Source organism: Salvelinus sp. IW2-2015, linkage group LG4q.1:29, assembly GCF_002910315.2.
Source record: "Salvelinus sp. IW2-2015 linkage group LG4q.1:29, ASM291031v2, whole genome shotgun sequence".
Taxonomy (NCBI): Eukaryota; Metazoa; Chordata; class Actinopteri; order Salmoniformes; family Salmonidae; genus Salvelinus; species Salvelinus sp. IW2-2015.
This window is the reverse complement of record NC_036842.1, coordinates 64010473-64030503: the sequence shown is the minus strand read 5'-3', so window position 1 is coordinate 64030503 and position 20031 is coordinate 64010473. Positions and strand designations below refer to the sequence as shown.

The following is a 20031-nucleotide window of genomic DNA, read 5'->3' as shown; positions in this document are numbered from 1 at the left end:
GTTAAGTGGAGGGAGAAATGTAAAGTCTCCAGCTTCAGCGATTTTTGCAATTCGTTCCAGTCACTGGCAGCAGAGAACTGGAAGGAAAGGCAGCCAAAGGGGGTGTTGGCTTTGGGAATGACCAGTGAGATATACCTGCTGGAGCACGTGCTATGGGCGGGTGTTTGTTATCATGACCAGTGAGCTGAGAAAGGCGGAGCTTTACCTAGCATAGACTTGTAGATGACCTGGAGCCAGTGGTCTGGCGACGAATATGTAGCGAGTGCCAGCCGACTAGAGCATACAGGTCGCAGTGGTGGGTGGTATAAGGTGATTTGTAACAAAACGGATGGCACTGTGATAGACTGCATCCAGTTTGCTGAGTAGAGTATTGGAAGCTATTTTGTAGATGACATCGCCGAAGTCGAGGATCGGTAGGATAGTCAGTTTTTACTAGGGTAAGTTTGGCAGCGTGAGTGAAGGAGGCTTTGTTGTGAAATAGAAAGCCGATTCTAGATTTGATTTTGGTTGGAGAGGTTTGATATGAGTCTGGAAGGAGAGTTTACAGTCTAGCCAGACACCTAGGTATTTGTAGTTGACCACCTATTCTAAGTCAGAACCGTCTAGAGTAGTGGAGCTAGTCGGAGGAGCGGGTGCGGGCAGGGAACGGTGAAAAGCATGCATTTGGTTTTGCTAGCGTTTAAGAGCAGTTGGAGGCCACGGAAGAGATTGTATGGCATTGAAGCTCGTTGGAGGTAGTTAACACATGTCCAAAGAAGGGCCAGATGTATACAGATGGTGTCGTCTGCGTAGAGATGGATCAGGGAATCACCCGCAGCAAGAGCGACATCGTTGATATATACAGAGAAAGAGTCGGCCGAGAATTGAACCCTGTGGTACCCCATAGAGACTGTCAGAGGTCCAGACAACAGGCCCTCCGATTTTCACACTGAACTCTATCTGCGAAGTAGTTGGTGAACCAGGCGAGGCAGTCATTTGAGAAACCAAGGCTATTGAGTCTGCCAATAAGAATACGGTGATGACAGAGTCGAAAGCCTTGGCCAGAGGTCGATGAAGACGGCTGCACAGTACTGTCTTTTATCGATGGCGGTTATGATATCGTTTAGTACCTTGAGCGTGGCTGAGGTGCACCCGTGACCAGCTCATAAACCAGATTGCATAGCGGAGAAGGTAGGGGGGGATTCGAAATGGTTGATGATCTGTTTGTTAACTTGGCTTTCAAAGACTTTGGAAACGCAGGGCAGGATGGATATAGGTCTGTAACAGTTTGGGTCTAGAGTGTCACCCCCTTTGAAGAGGGGGATGACCGCGGCAGCTTTCCAATCTTTAGGGATCTCGGACGAAATGAAAGAGAGGTTGAACAGACTGGTAATAGGGGATGCAACAATGGCGGCGGATAATCTTTGAAAGAGAGGGTCCAAATGTACAGCGTATAGAATTTAAAAGGTATTGTCGGACATTATTAATTCTAATCAGACAGGCTTTTTACATGGATGAAACATTGGAGATAATATAAGGCAAGTACTTGAAACAATAGAACACTATGAAAAATCTGGGAAACCAGGCCTGCTTTCATAGCTGACTTTGAAAAGGCTTTTGATAAAGTATGACTGAAGTTTATACATACATGCCTGGAACATACAATTTTGGAGAATCTCTTATAAAATGGGATAAAATTATGTATATTAACCCTAGGTGTAAAATAGTAAATAATGGCTACTTCTCAGAAAGATGTAAACTGTCAAGAGGAGTAAAACAAGGTTGTCCGCTATTGGCATATCTATGTATTATGGCCATCAAAATRGTAGCTATTAAAACCAGATCCAACAATAATATCAAGGGATTAGAAATACAGGGCTTAAAAACAAAGTTGTCATTGTACGCTGATGATTCATGTTTTCTTTTAAATCCACAACTTGGATCCCTCCACAGCCTCATAGAGGATCTAGATAATTAGATAAGGATCTAGATAACTAGATAACCAAATTATCATAAATGTACTATATCATGTATTGGATCACAAAAAAAAAAAACGTTTACATTACTGTGTAGTTTACCAATAAAATGGTTTGATGGTGATGTAGATATACTTGGTATACATATCCTGAAATAAATACATGATCTCACTCCAATACATTTTTATAGAAAGTTAGCAAAAATAGATAAGATCTTGCTGCCATGGAAAGGTAAATACCTTTCTATTTGTGGAAAAATCACCATTAACTCTTTAGTAATATCCCAGTTTACCTATTTGCTTATGGTCTTGCTTACACCTAGAGAACAGTTTTTAAAAATTATATGAGAAAAACATATTCAAGTTTATTTGGAATGGCAAGCCAGACAAAATTAAGTGGGCCTATTTATATAATGAATATGAAATCGTATGAATTATTCAATTAATTATTAAATATGAATGCATTATACCTCTCACTAAAGGCTTCAGTCATACAAAAGTTATACTTAAATCCGAACTGGTTCTCTAGCAAATTAGTAAGAATGTCTCACCCTATGTTCAAGAAAGTCCTTTTTCCCCTTAATTCAGATTACAACCTCTCACAACCTCTCACAGTTATTTGAAAAGGAAATCCTCTCCCAATTATCGCTGTTTTCAAAACAAGCCAAAGTTTGTTGCAATTTAAATTTAATCCACCAGAAAAGACAACAAATAATACAACAAATATTATGRTTAAACTCAAATATACTAATTGATTAAAAAAAAMWGTATGTTTAAAAAAAATGTTTTAAAAAGGTCTAATCTTCGTAAATTATATTATAAATATGACTGGTGTCACACATGCATCTAACAAAAACATATGGAAATGTATGCTCTATCCAAAATTACAACCAACTAATTGCAGCATTATCGCAAAAATGGAAGAGGGAAAAAGTAAGGAACTTGTCTGTCGGCTCTGCATTAAAGACCATCATTGGTTAAAGAAAATTGTGATAAATAAAAAAGTATATCAGTTTCATTTAAGGACCAAAAAATGGACAGCCGTGCCACATAGATTGCAAATAGTTGGGAAGAGATTTTCGACGTTTCTGATCAATTAGCCTTAGCTAACACAACGTGCCATTGGAACACAGGAGTGATGGTTGCTGATAATGGGCCTCTGTACGCCTATGTAGATATTCCATTAAAAATCAGTCGTTTACAACATTAACAATATCTACACTGTATTTCTGATCAATTTGATGTTATTTTAATGGACAAAAAATGTGCTTTTCTTTCAAAAACAAGGACATTTCTAAGTGACCCCAAAATTTGAACGGTAGTGTATATATATATATTTGAAAAAATATATATGGAGGATTAGAAGTGATGCAGACAATTACATTGATGGAAGCTACAATCTATCTGCAATATTAAAGCTGATCTGCCCCCTGAAAAAAAAGTTTTTCTCTCGGTCTGATGCACCTGTACTGACATCGCCTTCTGGATGATAACGGGGTGAACAGGCCGTGGCTCGGGTGGTTGATGTCCTTGATTATCTTTTTGTCCTTCCTGTGACATCGGGTGCTGTAGGTGTCCTGAAGGGCAGGCAGTGTGCCCCCGGTGATGCGTTGGGCAGACCGCACCACCCTCTGGAGGTCGCCGTACCAGGCGGTGATATGGCCCGACTGGATGCTCTCAATTGTGCATCTGTAAAGTTTTAGGGGCCAAGAGAAATTTCTTCAGCCTCCTGAGGTTGAAAAGGCACTGTTGCACCTTCTTCACCACGCTGTCTGTGTGGGTGGACCTTTTCAGATCATCAGTGATGTGTACGCCGAGGAACTTGAAGCTTTCCACCTTCTCCATGRCGGTCCCATCAATGTGGGATGGGACCGTGCTAGGGGCGTGCTCTCTCAGCTTTTTCCTGAAGTCCACGATCAGCWCCTTCGTTATGTTGATGTTGAGGGAGAGGTTATTTTCCTGGCACCACTCCGCCAGGGCCCACACCTCCTCCCTGTGGGCTGTCTCGTCTGATAGAAGATTTACATATTTACCTGATTTGTTGGATAATTAACAATTACTTAACAAACAGTAAGATATTTCTGTCCTGCTAATGCTGAGTTTTATGGTGTCCACTCTAGCTTCCTGCAGCTAGTCTGGGTGTCGAGGACATTGGTTTTACTGGAGATAGCTTGAAGCTGACAATTGATGGATGTCTCTGTGATAAAAAAATCAAACAGCCACATTCCATTTTATGGTTAGTGGTGCATGTGAGACATATGTCTCCGGTCTGATTGAGCCTGCATTCCATGGACAAGATATRGTGTATGTTTAGCTGGGATAGAGAGGAGTAGAACAAAGGCCCCAATGGTCCTTAGACATCCCGGCATCTGGGAAATTAGGCCAGGGGTTAAGATAACGCCAGGGGCAGATAAAGGCAGGATGAGCCCAAAGTGGCTTATGGTGCCCCCCAATCTATATGGGAGTGGTGGAACCAAACATTCTGGGTATTAGCTATATGAACTGTGCATTGTCTGTATGATTCAGGCTATCAGCCTAGCAGTCAGAACAAGAATGTTGGGCTGACGGTTTCATTATTGCAATAATTAATTGATATTAAAAAATATGATTGTTTGATGAAATAACCAAGTCTCTCTCAGTACTGAATTTCCACGACACACGTCATTGTTGGTAATCAGGCTTACTATGGTTGTGTCGTCTGCAAATTTGATGACTGAGTGGGAGGCGTGTGTGGCCACGCAGTCATGGATGAACAAAGAGTACAGGATGGGGCTGAGCACGTACCCTTGTGGGGCCCCTGTGTAGAGGATCAGGGAAGTGGAGGTGTTGTTTCCTACCTTCACCACCTATGGGCGGCCCGTCAGGAAGTCCAGGACCCAGTTGCATAGAGCGGAGTTCAGACACAGGGCCTCGAGCATTATGATGAGCTTGGAGTTTACTATGGTGTTGAAGGCTGAGCTCTTGTCAACGAACAGCATTCTTACATAGGTATTCCTCTTGTGCAGATGGGATAAGGCAGTGTGCAGTGCAATGGCGATTGCATCATCTGTGGATCTATTGAGCGGCAAGCAAATTGAAGTGGGTCTAGGGTGTCAGGTAAGGTAGAGGTGATATGATCCTTAACTAGCCTCTCAAAGCACTTCATGATGAMAGAAGTGAGTGCTACGGGGCAAAAGTAATTTAGTTTAGTTACCTTTGCTTTCTTAGGTACTCACCAGGGTCTTGACCTGCCTGCAGTTTGGTGTCATAACTGATTTCAGTGGGGAAATAATCACCTTCAACGGCCACTGGCACGCTGGAGAAGTGTGCTCTTCATGAATCCCGGTTTCAACTGTACCGGGCAGATGGCAGACAGCGTGCATGGCGTTGTGTGGGCGAGTGGTTTGCTGATGTCAACGTTGTGAAAAGAGTGCCCCATGGTGGGGTTATGGTATAGGCAGGCATAAGMTACGGACAATGAACACAAGTGCATTTTATCGATGGCAATTTGAATGCACAGAGATACTGTGACGAGATCCTGAGGCCGATTGTCGTGCCATTCATCAGCCACCATCACCTCATGTTTCTGCATGATAATCCATGGCYTCATGTCACAAGGATCTGTAYACARTTCCTGGAGGCTAAAAATGTCCCAGTTCTTCCATGGCCTGCATAATCATCAAACATGTCACCCATTGAGCATGTTTGGGATGCTCTGGAACGACTTGTATGACAGCGTGTTCCAGTTCCCACCAATATCCAGCAACTTCACACAGCCATTGAAGAGGAGTGGGACAACATTCCACAGGCCACAATCAAGAGCCGGATCAACTCTATGCGAAGGAGATGTGTCGCGCTGCATGAGGCAAATGGGGATCACACCGGATACTGACTGGTTTTCCGATCCACGCCCCTCATTTTTTTTAAAGTTACCTGTGACCAACAGATGCATATCTGTATTCCCAGTCATGTGCCTAATTTATTTATTTMAAYTTACTGATTTCCTTATATGAACTGTWACTTGGTAAAATCTTAGAAACTGTTGCATGTTGAGTTTAAAATTTTTGTTCAGTGTACCTCACACTGCTGCCTATGTCTGTGCAAGTAAAGAAACAACACTTATGTGACTTTGCTTCTTCCCACAAAAGAATTTCCATAATGAAGGATTCACTGTCCACAGACACACTGCAGGTGAGAATTAAATAGGCATACTGAATCCCAATCTAAGTGACCAGTAGCGGTGGTACATTGCTTTATTTCTCATTTCCTTATGCTCTCCAGATGGTTGAAGCCCACATTGACTATTTGAAAGAGGCAGTGGAGAAAATAGGTGTCCCAAACGTCATATCCGGTGAGTACTGTTTCATCCTCTCATGCTTAGTTAATTGTGATATACAGTGCATATKGAAAGTATTCAGACCCACATTTTGTTACATTACAGCCTTATTCTAAAATTAAAAAATGTTCTCATCAAACTACAGTTACAGTTTACACACACCTTAGCCAAATACATTTAAACTCAGTTTTTCACAATTCCTGACATTTAATCAGAGTAAAAATTCCTTGTCTTAGGTCAGTTAGGATCACCACTTTATTTTAAGAATGTGAAATGTCAGAATAATAGTAGAGAGAATGATTTATTTCAGCTTTTATTTCTTTCATCACATTCCCAGTGGGTCAGAAGTTTACATACACTCAATTAGTATTTCGTAGCATTGCCTATAAATTGTTTAACTTGGGTTAAACGTTTCAGGCAGCTTCCACAAGCTTCCCACAATAAGTTGGGTGAATTTTGGCCCATTCCTCCTGACAGAGCTGGTGTAAATGAGTCAGGTTTGTAGGCCTCCTTACTGCACACGCTTTTTCAGTTCTGCCTTCAAATTTTCTATAGGTTGAGGTCAGGGCTTTGTGATGGCCACTCAATACCTTGACTTTGTTGTCCTTAAGCCATTTTGCCACAACTTAGGAAGTATGCTTGGGGTCATTGTCCATTTGGAAACCCATTTATGACCAAGCTTTACCTTCCTGACTGATGTCTTGCGATGTTGCTTCAATATATCCACATAATTTTGTCCCTCAGATGCATCTATTTTGTGAAGTGCACCAGTCCCTCCTGCAGCAAAGCACCCCCACACATGATGCTGCCACCCCGTGCTTCACGGTTGGGATGGTGTTCTTCGGCTTGCAAGCCTCCCCTTTTTCCTCCAAACATAACGATGGTCTTATGGCCAAACAGTTCTATTTTTTTTTCATCAGACCAGAGGACATTTGGTCTGATGAAGTATGATCTTTGTCCCCATGTGCAGTTGCAAACCGTAGTCTGGCTTTTTTATGGCGGTTTTGGAGTAGTGGCTTCTTCCTTGCTGAGCGCCTTTCAGGTTATGTCGATATAGGACTTGTTTTACTGTGGATTTACATACTTTTGTACCTGTTTCCTCCAGCATCTTCACAAGGTCCTTTGCTGTTGTTCTGGGATTGATTTGCACTTTTCGCACCAAAGTACGTTCATCTCTAGGAGACAGAGAACTGAGCGGTATGACTCCTTTCTGAGCGGTATGACTGCTGAGTGGTCCCATGGTGTTTATACTACGTACTATTGTTTGTACAGATACATGTGGTACCGTCAGGTGTTTGGAAACTGCTCCCAAGGATGAACCAGACTTGTGGAGGTCTACACATTTTTGTTCTGAGGTCTTGGCTGATTTCTTTTGATTTTCCCCATGATGCCAAGCAAAGAGACACTGAGTTTGAAGGTAGGCCTTGAAATACATCCACAGGTACACCTCCAATTGACTCAAATAATGTCAATTAGCCTATCAGAAGCTTCTAAAGCCATGACATCATTTTCTGGAATTTTCCAAGCTGTTTAAAGCCACAGTCAACTTAGTGTATGTACATTTCTGACCCACTGGAATTGTGATAGTGAATTATAAGTKAAATAATCTGTCTGTAAACTTTTGTTGGAAAAATTACTTGTGTCATGCAAAACTATTGTTTGTTAACAAGAAATTTGTGGAGTGGTTGAAAAACTAGTGTTAATGACTTCCGACTTCAACTGTACATACAATACCAATAAAGACAAAGCAAAAACTGTTTTTTTGAAATATTACATTTACGTAAGTACTTAGACCCTTWACTCAGTACTTTGTAGAAGCACCTTTGGCAGCGATTACAGCCTCGAGTCTTCTTGGGTATGACGCTACAAGCTTGGCACACCTGTATTTGGGGAGTTTCCCCCATTCTTCTCTACAGATCCTCTCAAGCTCTGTCAAGTTGGATGGGGAGCGTTGCTGCACAGCTATTTCCAGGTCTCTCCAGAGATGTTCGATCGGGTTCAAGTCCGGGGTCTGGCTGGGCCACTCAAGGACATTCAGAGACTTTTCCTGATGCCACTCCTGCATTGTCTTGGCTGTGTGTTTAGGGTCATTGTCCTGTTGGAAGGTGAGCCTTCACCCCAGTCTGAGGTCATGAGCTCTCTGGAGCAGGTTTTCATCAAGGATCTCTCTGTACTTTGCGCCATTCATCTTTCACTCAATCCTGACTAGACTCCCAGTCCCTGCTGCTGAAAAAATCCTCACGGCATGCTGCCATGCTTCACCATGAGGATGGTGCCAGTTTTCCTCCAAACATGACGATTGGCRTTCAATCTTGGTTTCATCAGACCAGAGAATGTTGTTTCTTGTGATCTGAGAGTCCTTTTGGCAAACTCCAAGCGGGCTGTCATGTGCCTTTTACTGAGGAGTGGTTTCCGTCTGGCCACTCTACCATAAAGGCCTGATTGGYGGAGTGCTACAGAGATGGTTGTCCTTCTGGATGGTTCTCCCATCTCCACAGAGGAACTCTGGAGCTCTGTCAGAGTGACCATTGGGTTCTTAGTCACCTCCCTGACCAAGGCCCTTCTCCCCCGATTGCTCAGTTTGGCGGCCAACTCTAGGAAGAGTCTTGGTGGCTCCAAACTTCTTCCATTTAAGAATGATGGAGGCCACAGTGTTCTTGGGGACCTTCAATGCTGTTTGGAACCCTTCCCCAGATCTGTGTCTCGACACAATCCTGTCTCGGGGCTCTACGGACAATTCCTTCTACCTCATGGCTTTTTTTTTTCTCTGACATGCAATGTCAACTGTGGGACCTTATATAGACAGGTGTGCGGCTTTCCCAATCGTGTTCAATCAATTGAATTTACCACAGGTGGACTCCAATCAAGTTGTAGAAACATCTCAAGGATGATCAATGGAAACAGGATRCACCTGAGCTCAATTTCGAGTCTCATAGCAAAGGGTCTGAATACTTGTGTAAGTAAGGTATTTCTGTTTTTAACTTTTTATACATTTGCAAACATTTCTAAAAACCTGTTTTCACTCTGTCATTATGGGGTATTGTGTGTAGATTGATGGGGATTTTAAAAAAAAATCCATTTTAGAATAAGGTTGTAACGTAACAAAATGTGGAAAAAGTCAAGGGGTCTGAATACTTTCCGAATGCACTGTAAGTGTGTTGTTGTGAACAATATGTTCCTCTTTTGACCCTGTTGTCTTAGAACTAGAACCAAGTTTAACTGCACTACTGGACAAACAGGGAGCAAATCTGTTTGATCTCATCGAACCCCAGGTTGTTTCTCAGGATGTGAGTACTCATACATACACCTTCACTTCATTCTTACTCATCATAAAATGGTTAAATAAATATTAAATATAATAAATATTATACAGAACTGATACTATTCATTGTCATCTGTCTTTCTGTCTGTAGGGTTTTGTGATTATCCAGACAGACTTTGCCTTTCCTCATCATCTGCTTGTGGAATTTCTCAAGAAGAATCTGGAGTGATTCTAATATTGAGATGGTGGGAGTGGTCACAGTCGCTCCCTGTCCCTGTGCATCAAATCACATACAGTAGGCTACAGTATACTGAGGTCTAATGTGCAATGTTTTGAATGACTGTATTAGTGTGTTGATAAACGTACACTTGGGAATACAATTACTAGTTTTATTTTCACATTAAACAGGAACAGGTGCAAACACATAGCAAATCGGGCACTCTATATGTGTGAAAAGCTTTTTGAAAAGGTCATTGTCTTTGTACACTCATTATGAACATCTGTATTGACATGGTTGATTCTGTCTCTTAACCTTGTCCCTAAAGCTGAATTAGATATTCAACTTGGCTCAATTAGAAACATGATTTGTATTTGCATACTGTAAGTAAAGGGTTAAATGTGACCATGGCAGTAGGGTATTTCCGCTCGTGTCTTGTGATTGGATTGGTTAATTTAATATTCCATGGTTCAGGTGGCACAGAGCAGGTAGAACCGGTTCCTCTGCCAACTGCCCTGATGTACCAGGTGTTCCTCTGCCCTCTGGGTAGATAGCCATTGATCGATAGAAGTTGGCTTCAGAATGGAAACAATAATAATAATAAGTGTCCCACTGAAATGTGCATTTTTTAAAATAAACTAATATACGGTTGATGGTAGTCTCCTTTTTAATTCACACACTTGTTTTATAAAGTAAAGTAATAGAGGAGATACAGTGGGAAGAACAAGTATTTGATACACTGCCAATTTTGCAGGTTTTCCTACTTAATTTTTATCATAGGTACACTTCAACTGTGAGAGACGGAATCTAAAACAAAAATCCAGAAAATCACATTGTATGATTTTTAAGTAATTAATTAGCATTTTATTGCATGACATAAGTATTTGATACATCAGAAAAGCAGAACTTAATATTTGGTACAGAAATCTTTGTTTGCAATTACAGAGATCATAYGTTTCCTGTAGTTCTTGACCAGGTTTGCACACACTGCAGCAGGGATGTTGGCCCACTCCTCCATACAGATCTTCTCCAGATCCTTCAGGTTTCGGGGCTGTYGCTGGTCAATACGGACTTTCAGCTCCCTCCAAAGATTTACAGAATGACCAACCCAAGAAAACAGGAAGCAGCAGGACATCCCAACCTCTCCGCTATAGGACCGAAGCTCCTATACTACGACTCGTGCCTAGAGCACCTCGGGACTGCCATGGACAAGGTGCTCCGGACCGTACGCCAGCTGCAAGCTACACCACCACCTCAGCTCCCCGCGGTCATTCCAGACACCCCACCACCATCTACATCACCCGGTCCGATCAGCAATGTCCACCTGCCCCTCCCGGAGTGGTTTGACGGCACCCCAGCTCACTGTAGGAGTGGTTTGACGGCACCCCTGCAGTGTGACCTCCACCTTGCCACCATGCTGGGACAGCCTCCGAGAGGGACAAGGTGGCCTTGGTGATCTCCGTGCTGTCAGGCTGCACGCTGTCTGGGAGAGGGACGGTCCAGAATTTTTATGAGCCCTTCACCCAACTCTTCTGTGCCGTTTTGACCACCCTACAGAGGACCGAGAGGGAGGTGAACATCTCCTCTGTCTACGCCAGGGGTCAAGGACAGCGTCTGAGTATGCTCTGGATTGCCGGACAATGGCTGTGTCCACTGGCTGGAACGACCAGGCCCTGTTGACGGTTTTCCCGAGCTGGCCTGTCACGATGAGGACCTCACGCTGGACCAGCTCATCGCCATGAACATCCGCCCGGGTCTCAACCAGGGACCTCTAGCGAGACTGAGCCCATGGAGGTGGGCACAACGCATCTTCCCCCAGAGGAAGGTCAACGCCGCCGTCAATCGGGTCTCTGATCCTACTGCGGGGAGTCGGACCACCCCTGGAACACCTGTCCTAGAATGCGAACCAGGCGAGGAAGCGACAGGCAGAGGAGCGCTCTGGCACCTACCCAAGTAAGCGTGGACATGCCTTGCTCCTCTCTGTCYACCCAGCCCGTCTYCCTTCCTGTCACCTTTCTGGACTATCCTGGCCCCCCACTGAGTCCTGCCCTAGTGGACTCAGGTTCTGCAGGCAATTTCCTAGACCGCTCAGTGGCCTTATCATTACGCATTCCTCTAGTCCCTTTACAACGCCTATCCCAGTCCATGCCCTAGACAACCGTCCCCTAGGAACAGGACTGACGTGCCAGACCAYAATTCCCATTTCCCTCACAGTTGCTCACAACCACCATGAATCCATCACTCTCCTCATCTTAGACTCTCTTGCGCAACCCATAGTTTTAGGTTTCCCCTTGTTACAGTTGCATAAAACCAGGATATCATCGACAGAGAGGAGGTTGTTGGGTTGGTCGCAGGAGTGTCAGGGGAGGTGTCTATCTGTGCCACCTAGGTTGAAAGTCCGCACCAGGCCACCTACGTCCCTATCCCGGAGGAATACCGGGACCTACAGTTGGCTTTTTCGAAGGCTCGAATGCACGGTGCTCAGTACTTTACCAAATTGGATTTACGCAGTGCCTACAACCTGGTGCACATCAGAGAGGGGAATGAATGGAAGACCGCCTTCAGCACCGTGCACTACGAATACAGGGTAATGCCCTACGGCCTGCACCCTCTGTGTTTCAATCCTTCATTAACGAGGTGTTTAGAGACATGTTGGGTTGCTGTGCAGTGGTGTACATAGATGACATTTTGGTGTACTCCACTACACGCGAGCAACATGTCTCTCATGTCAGGTCCGTTTTGGAGAGGCTGAAAAGGCATCACCTGTACGACAAGGYGGAGAAGTGCCTTTTCTTCCAGCAGGCGGTCTCCTTGTWGGGCTATCGGATATCCACTGCGGGAGTGGAGATGGAAGAGCAGAGGGTCAGTGCAGTACGGTCGTGGCCTGTTACATCCAACATAAAGGCAGTGCAGCACTTCCTAGGTTTTGCCAACTATTTCAGGTACTTCATTGGGGGTTTCAGCACAGTGGTGGCCCCTCTCACCTCCCTCCTGAAGGGAGGTCTTAGACAGCTGCACTGGACTGAGGAGGCCAACAAAGCATTCCGTGCGTTCAATGAATGTTTTACGAAAGCACCTGTTCTGGCTCATCCTGACCCGTCTCCACCCTTCATCGTGGAGGTGGACGCCTCAGAGGTTGGAGTAGGGGCTGTTCTCTCCCAACGCACTGGATCGCCCCCTAAACTCCATCCATGCACCTTCTACTCACGGAAGCTGTCTCTTGCGGAGCGGAATTAGGACGYGGGGGATCGTGAGGTGCTGGCCGTCGAGAAGGCACTGACAACATAGCGGCACTGGCTGGATGGTGCTCAACACCCATTCCTTGTTTGGACGGACCACCGGAACCTAGAGTATACTCGAGCAGCGAAGAGGCTGAATCCGCGTCAGGCCAGGTGGGCCCTATTCTTCGCCAGGTTTGACTTTACCCTCTCCTACCGGCCGGGACCTAAGAACGTCAAGGCCGATGCGTTGTCCCGGGTGCATGACACAGAGGATCGGCGGGAGAAAGAGACACCCATTATTCCCCTATCCCACATTGGGGTTCGTCTTGTGTGGAATGTGGACATCTGTCGAGCCCTGCAACAGGAGCCTTCACCTGCCCACTGTCCAGAGGGGCATACCTACGTGCCCTCTGATGTGCGGGGCTGTCTCCTCGCCTGAGCACACACAGCACCTGTGTCGGGGCACCCGGGTATAGCCCATCGACTGTCTCTCCGCCAAGTACTGATGGCCCACCTTTGTCGTCCGGGTTTACATCTCTTCCTGTTCCACCTGCGCACAGAGCAAGACACCGAGACACCTCCCCTATGGCAAACTCCACCCACTGCCGGTTCCACAACGACCCTGGTCCCATCTCTCCGTGGACTTTGTCACAGACCTTCCCCCCTTGGAGGGGCACACCACCATCCTGGTTGTTGAGGACCGGTTTTTCAAGGCCTGTCGTTTGATTCCTCTGCCTCGTCTCCCTATGGCCATGCAGACTGTGGAGGCTCTCTTTTCTTACGTCTTCCGGCACTACGGGATCCCAGAGGACACTGTTTCTGACCGTGGTCCTCAGTTCACATCCCGTGTCTGGAAGGCCTTCATGGAATGACTGGGGGTCACAGTCAGCCTCTCCTCCGGGTACCGTCCCCAATCAAATGGGCTGGTGGAAAGGGTAAATCAGGAACTGGGTAGGTACCTTCGTAGTTACTGTCAGGACTGGRCGGYGTTTCTGCCTTGGGCAGAATACCCACAAAACTCCCTCCGTCACTCCTCTACTAACCTCACACCCTTTCAGGAGGTTCTAGGCTATTAGCCGGCCCTGGAACCCTGGCACTGGAGTCAGATCGAGGCTCCTACGGTGAACGATTGGTTCCGGCGTGCCGAGGAGGTATGGAGCACAGTGCACATCCATCTCCTCTGTCCTCCGGCAGAAGGTGCAGGCCGATCGCCACCACAATGTGGCCCYGGTCTTTCACCCCAGTGACAAGGTCTGTTTTTCAACGAAAGACCTGCCCCTCCGTCTGCCCTGCCGTAAGCTGAGCCCGCAGTTTGTGGAGCCGTTCAAAGTCCTGAGGAGAGTCAACGAGGTGACGTACAGATTACAGCTCCCCGTCAATTATCGTATCTCAACCTCATTTCATGTATCTCTCCTCAGGCCGGTGGCAGCTGGTCCCCTGGGTAGTGCAGGACCCCACATCGCACCTCCGGCTCCCTTGGATGTGGCACTCTGCCACATGCGATCGTATTCCCTGCATGTGTTCCCAGCCCTTCCCAAGCTTCATTATGGCACCCCTCATGTCTCTTTTGTAACTAATGTTCCTATACTTCTGAGTATAAAAATGTTCAAAGTTTCAYCCTGAATCCAACAACATACACAAAATAGTCCAAATTGGTGAAGTGAAATGAAAAAAAATATTTGTTTCAAAAAAATTCTAAACGGAAAAGTGGTGCGTACATATCTATTCACCCCCTTTGCTATGAAGCCCCTAAATAAGATTCAGAAGTCACATAATTAGTTAGATTGCACACAGGTGGTTTTTATTTAAGTGTCACATGATCTCAGTTTATATACACCTGTTCTGAAAGGCCCCAGGGTCTGCAACACCACTAAGCAAGGGCACCACCAAGCAAGTGGGAYCATGAAAACCAAGGAGCTCGCCAAACAGGTCATGGACAAAGTTGTGGAGAAGTACAGATCAGGGTTGGGTTATAAAAAAATATCAGAAACTTTGAACATCCCACGGAACACCATTAAATCCATTATTACATTTTTTTAAAGAATATGGCACCACAACAAACCTGCCAAGAGAGGGCCGCCCACCAAAACTCACAGACCAGGCTGGGCTTTACAGAAGAGTGGCCAGAAAAAAATCCATTGCTTAAAGAAAAAAATAAGCAAACACGTTTGGTGTTTGSTAAAAAGGCATGTGGGAGACAAACATATGGAAGAAGGTACTCTGGTCAGATGAGGCTAAAATTGAGCTTTTTGGCCATCAAGGAAAACGCTATGTCTGTCGCAAACCCAACACCTCTCATCACCCCGAGAACACCATCGCCACAGTGAAGCATGGTGGTGGCAGCATCTTGCTGTGGGGATGTTTTTCATCGGCAAGGACTGGGAAACTGGTCAGAATTGGAGGAATGATGGATGGTGCTAAATACAGGGAAATTCTTGAGGGAAACCTGTTTCAGTCTTCCAGAGATTTGAGACGGGGACGGAGGTTGACCTTCCAGCAGGACAATGACCCTAAGCATACTGCTAAAGCAACACTCGAGTGGTTTAAGGGGAAACATTTAAATGTATTGAAATGGCCTAGTCAAAGCCCAGACCTCAATCCAATTGAGAATCTGTGGTATGACAAAGATTGCTGTACACCAGCGGAACCCATCCAACTTGAAGGAGCTGGAGCAGTTTTGCCTTGAATAATGGGCAAAAATCCCAGTGGCTAGATGTGCCAAGCTATAGAGACATACCCCAAGACACTTTCAGCTGTAATTGCTGCAAAAGGTGTCTCTACAAAGTATTGACTTTGGGGGGTGAATAGTTATGCACGCTCAAGTTTTCTGTTTTTTGTCTTATTTCTTGTTTGTATCACAATAAAACATATTTTGCATCTTCAAAGTGGTAGGCATGTTGTGTAAATCAAATGATACAAACCTCCCAAAAATCCATTTTAATTCCAGGTTGTAAGGCAACAAAATAGGAAAAATGCCAAGAGGGGTGAATACTTTCGCAAGTCACAGTAGGTGCATAATCCTAACGGCGGAACCTAACAGGGTGGAAATTTGGAGCCTAAATTAGCCATAGTTCTGTGAGTGAGCATAATGGTGAACAATTGAACAGGATTTTAACTTCACTATCAGACAATATTTTGAAAATAACAGCATGGACATTTATGAGTGGGRCATACAGACTAACAACATGGAAAAATGTCTAAAACTGAGTGTTTATATTTATTTAGCTCTGCACCCTAGTTTTCCCACCAAAGAAATTATGACACTTCCTGAATGGTGTCATTGTAGGAAGGAGTTGTTTTCTTAAATGGAGAATTACAACAAACTAACAGGGTGGAAAGTGATATCAGGGACAGAAAATCTTAAATACATTGATGAGAGAATTTAACTTGGGCTATATTTAAAGCCTTTTGGAATTCACATTTTCCTCTAAATAGGAAGTGATATTTCCTGGCGACAGAAAAGACGCCGCTTGGTAGGAATGATCCAGCTAGCTAGTTTAGCCATACAATGGTCGTAATACCATTTTCGAAGTCTAACATGCTGACCAAACCAGTGTGGTGAGATAATTTGATTTGTTGGAATATGGCGATACAAGGGCTTATTTCAAAAAGCACTCTATAAGCCACGTCCCTGTAGGCAGAGCTAGGCATATTGCACTGGGACAGGTCTTAATATGAATAAAAGCCTCTCGTTTTTGTGATTCTGTGTACAGTAGTGTTGCGTGGGTAAAATCCCCTGGGAAGCCAAGCCAGAAAAAAAGCCATAGGCCATTACAACCTATGTGTTGTGATAATTGCATAGTTTGYTTTATAACCTGTTAGCTCATWCACTATATATACAGTATGTGGACACCCCTTCAAATGAGTTGCTATGGTTATTTCCGCCACACCCTTTGCTGACAGGTGTATAAAATCGAGCACACAGCCATGCAATCTCCATAGACAAACATTGGTAGTAGAATGGCCTTATTGAAGAGCTCAGTGACTTTTAACGTGGCACCATCATAGGATGCCACCTTTCCAACATGTCAGTTTGTCAAAATTATGGCCTGCTAGAGCAGCCCCGGTCAACTGTAAGTGAGGTTATTGTGAAATGGAAACATCTAGGAGCAACAACGGCTCAGCCCCAAAGTGGTAGCCACACAAGCTCACAGAACGGGAAATCGTCTCTCCTCAGTTGCAACACTCTTCTTCCAAACTTCCTCTGGAAGAAACATCAGCACAATAACTGTTAGTCAGGAGCTTCATGGAATGGGTTTCCATGGCCAAGCAGCCGCACACACCCCTAAGTTCACCATGCGCAATGCCAAGCGTCGGCTGGAGTGGTGTAAAGCTCGCTGCCATTCGACTTCGCAACAGTGGAATCGCCTTCTCTGGAGTGATGAATCACGCTTCGCCTTCTGGCAGTCCGAATGACAAATCTGAGTTTGGCGGATGATAGGAGAACGCTACCTGCCCGAATGCATAGGCCCCTTAGTTTCAGTGAAGGGAAATCTTAACGCTAAAGCATACAATGACAATCTAGACGATTCTGTGCTTCCAACTTTGTGGCAACAGTTTGGGGAAGGCCCTTTCATGTTTCATCATGACAATGCCCCCTGTGCACAAAGCGACGTCCATACAGAAATGGTTTGTCGAGATCGGTGTGGAAGAACTTGACTGGCCTGCACAGAGCCCTGATCTCAACCCCATCGAACACCTTTGGGGTGAATTGGAACGCTGACTGCGAGCCAGGACTAATCGCCCAAAAACAGTGCCCGACCTCACTAATGCTCTTGTTGCTGAATGGAAGAAAATCCCCGCAGCAATRTTCCAACATCTTGTGGAAAGCCTTCCCAGAAGAGTAGAGGCTGTTAAAGCAGMAAAGGTGGGACGAACTCCATATTAATGCCCATGATTTTGGAACGAGATGTTCGATGAACCCTGAACCCTCCCAGTCACATAGAACGCCACTGCCTGCCCRCCTGTGGGGAAAACAACCTGTGCCTGACGAGGTTACCCCATTGGCTCACTGCAAAAACTTTATCAAATGCAATTTTCTTGTTGTCTGATTGTTTTAGTCAATTACAGAAGTACATTTAAGAAAAGTACAATATGTCTAAAGATTACTTTTCAACACTGCCTGCTCCGCATTCTCTCTACTTACATAAAAAAGTTATATTGTAGGGCAGGATCATCAACTAGATGATGGTCAGTGGGCCGGAAAAGGCAGGGCCGGCATTTAGGCCTGTAATCGAAAGATCACTGGTTCGAATCCCCGAGCCGACTAGGTGAAAAATCTGTAGATGTGCCCTTGAGCAAGGCACTTAAACCAAATTGCTCATGTAAGTCGCTCTGGATAAGAGAGTCTACTAAATGACTAAAATGTAATCATAATTACAAATCATTTGTATACTGCAAATTGACCGCAAGAAGCCTAAACCGATATAGTTTGACTAAAACATAATAATTTCTCTCTATTATACGTGGGAATACTAGTGAACAGATTTMTTAAATTAAAATCACCTGGAGCTTATATCCTGGTGTTTTTATAGTGTATTATGTCCAAGAATCAAAAATGTMAATAAAAAGAGTTTACTCCAAAAAAGTGATTTTATTTTTTTCCTCAGAAGGGGCCAAATCAAACCACCGGTCGCCATTGGGGAACACTGTTGTAGAGCTTCCCTCATACCCCTATTTCCCTATGTGGGAGCATTGCGGACCGTAGGTCAGGATTTTATACCAGGTTACATGTACATTGAACAAAGCAATTTTTGGGAATGTTTTGTTATTTCTGTATAAGTAAAAATCGACAATGAATGTGGCTATTTCACACTGTTTGCTTTCCCAAATTTGTGGGTGTGGTTAAGGGGAATTCTTTATTACTTGAATACAGGGACGCAACTGTCACTGCGGACGTGGGGACATGACCCCCCCCCTCCACACACACACATTCTGAAATTGCATTTTTGTCCCTGCCCACGTTTTATAATTGCACTGTGATACAAAAACGTGGCACTGGTGTGCTTTAGGACCACACAGACACCATAGATCTTGCGGACAGGCTGTGTGAAGGCAAAGCTTTTGAAAGGCTGCCGTATAGGACCAGCACGGGAGAGATTATCAGAGGCAGCTGCAGTCTGGTTTGATCTTTTTCTCAGAGTTGTAAAAGCAAGCAGAGCATTAACTAGCTACACATTAGTTGACTGATATAGCTGGCAAGGTATCTGCTGTTTTACAGAAAGAAAAAAATATATTCCCAGTGCTGAGCTAGTAGTGTAACTGACATGTTACGTTAGCCAATGTTTCATCCCTTCTCGACTGAAGTGAATGAACTACTAGCCGCTAGCTAGTAGCTACCACAGCCAGTTCAGCTCTAGCTAGCCTCTAGCTATCTGTCAGGTAGCAATATCTAACAGCTGTTGTGTGTATGGAAATGTTTTGTAGCTTTTGTGTCCTGTCACAACAGGAGTAAATTTCAATCACACTAGACCTGAATCAAACGATGAAACCACCGCCAAACGATTGAAGACCAATATATTGACATTTCTTCAGCATAATGTGAGTTGCATTAATCAATATAGCAATGTAATGTTAATGATCTGTCAGTTTCCCAGAGCTATTTCCTTACTTTTATCATGACAAGGTGAGACCCAGATGCAGACACAGGAGGCAGATGGTTGGAGTCTTACAATATTTATTAATCCAATAGGGTAAGGCAAGAGAATGGTCGTGGACAGGCAAAAGGGTCAAAACCAGTTCAGAGTCCAAAAGGTACCAAAGTATAGGCAGAATCAAGGTCAGGGCAGGCAGGCGGGAAAGTAGTCCAGAGTCAGGCAGGGGTCAAAACCAGGAAGACTAGCAAAAAGAGTACAGGGAAAAACTTGCTTGTTGACTTGACTAACATACAAGACGAACTGGCACAGAGAGCCAGGAAACACAATGATAAATACACTGGGGAAAATAAGCGACACCTGGAGGGGGTGGAGACAATCACAGGAACAGATGAAACAGATCAGGGCGTGACCACCTTTTATACAGACAGGGTATTAACAGCTCTTCAGGCTTCACTRTTATGGTGCA

At 44.6% G+C, this 20031-nt stretch overlaps 1 protein-coding gene across 1 annotated transcript in view; it reads left to right on the top strand.

Moving 5' to 3' along the window:
* cetp (cholesteryl ester transfer protein, plasma) overlaps positions 1-10399 on the top strand; it is a 20228-nt gene extending 9829 nt beyond the window's left edge. The window contains exons 13-16 of the mRNA XM_023985381.2: positions 6082-6124; positions 6215-6284; positions 9471-9556; positions 9683-10399. Of these exons, the coding sequence (XP_023841149.1) occupies positions 6082-6124; positions 6215-6284; positions 9471-9556; positions 9683-9760 (277 nt within the window). The 3' untranslated portion in view covers positions 9761-10399. The remainder of the gene's footprint in view (positions 1-6081; positions 6125-6214; positions 6285-9470; positions 9557-9682) is intronic.
* Positions 10400-20031: the final 9632 nt, after the last annotated feature.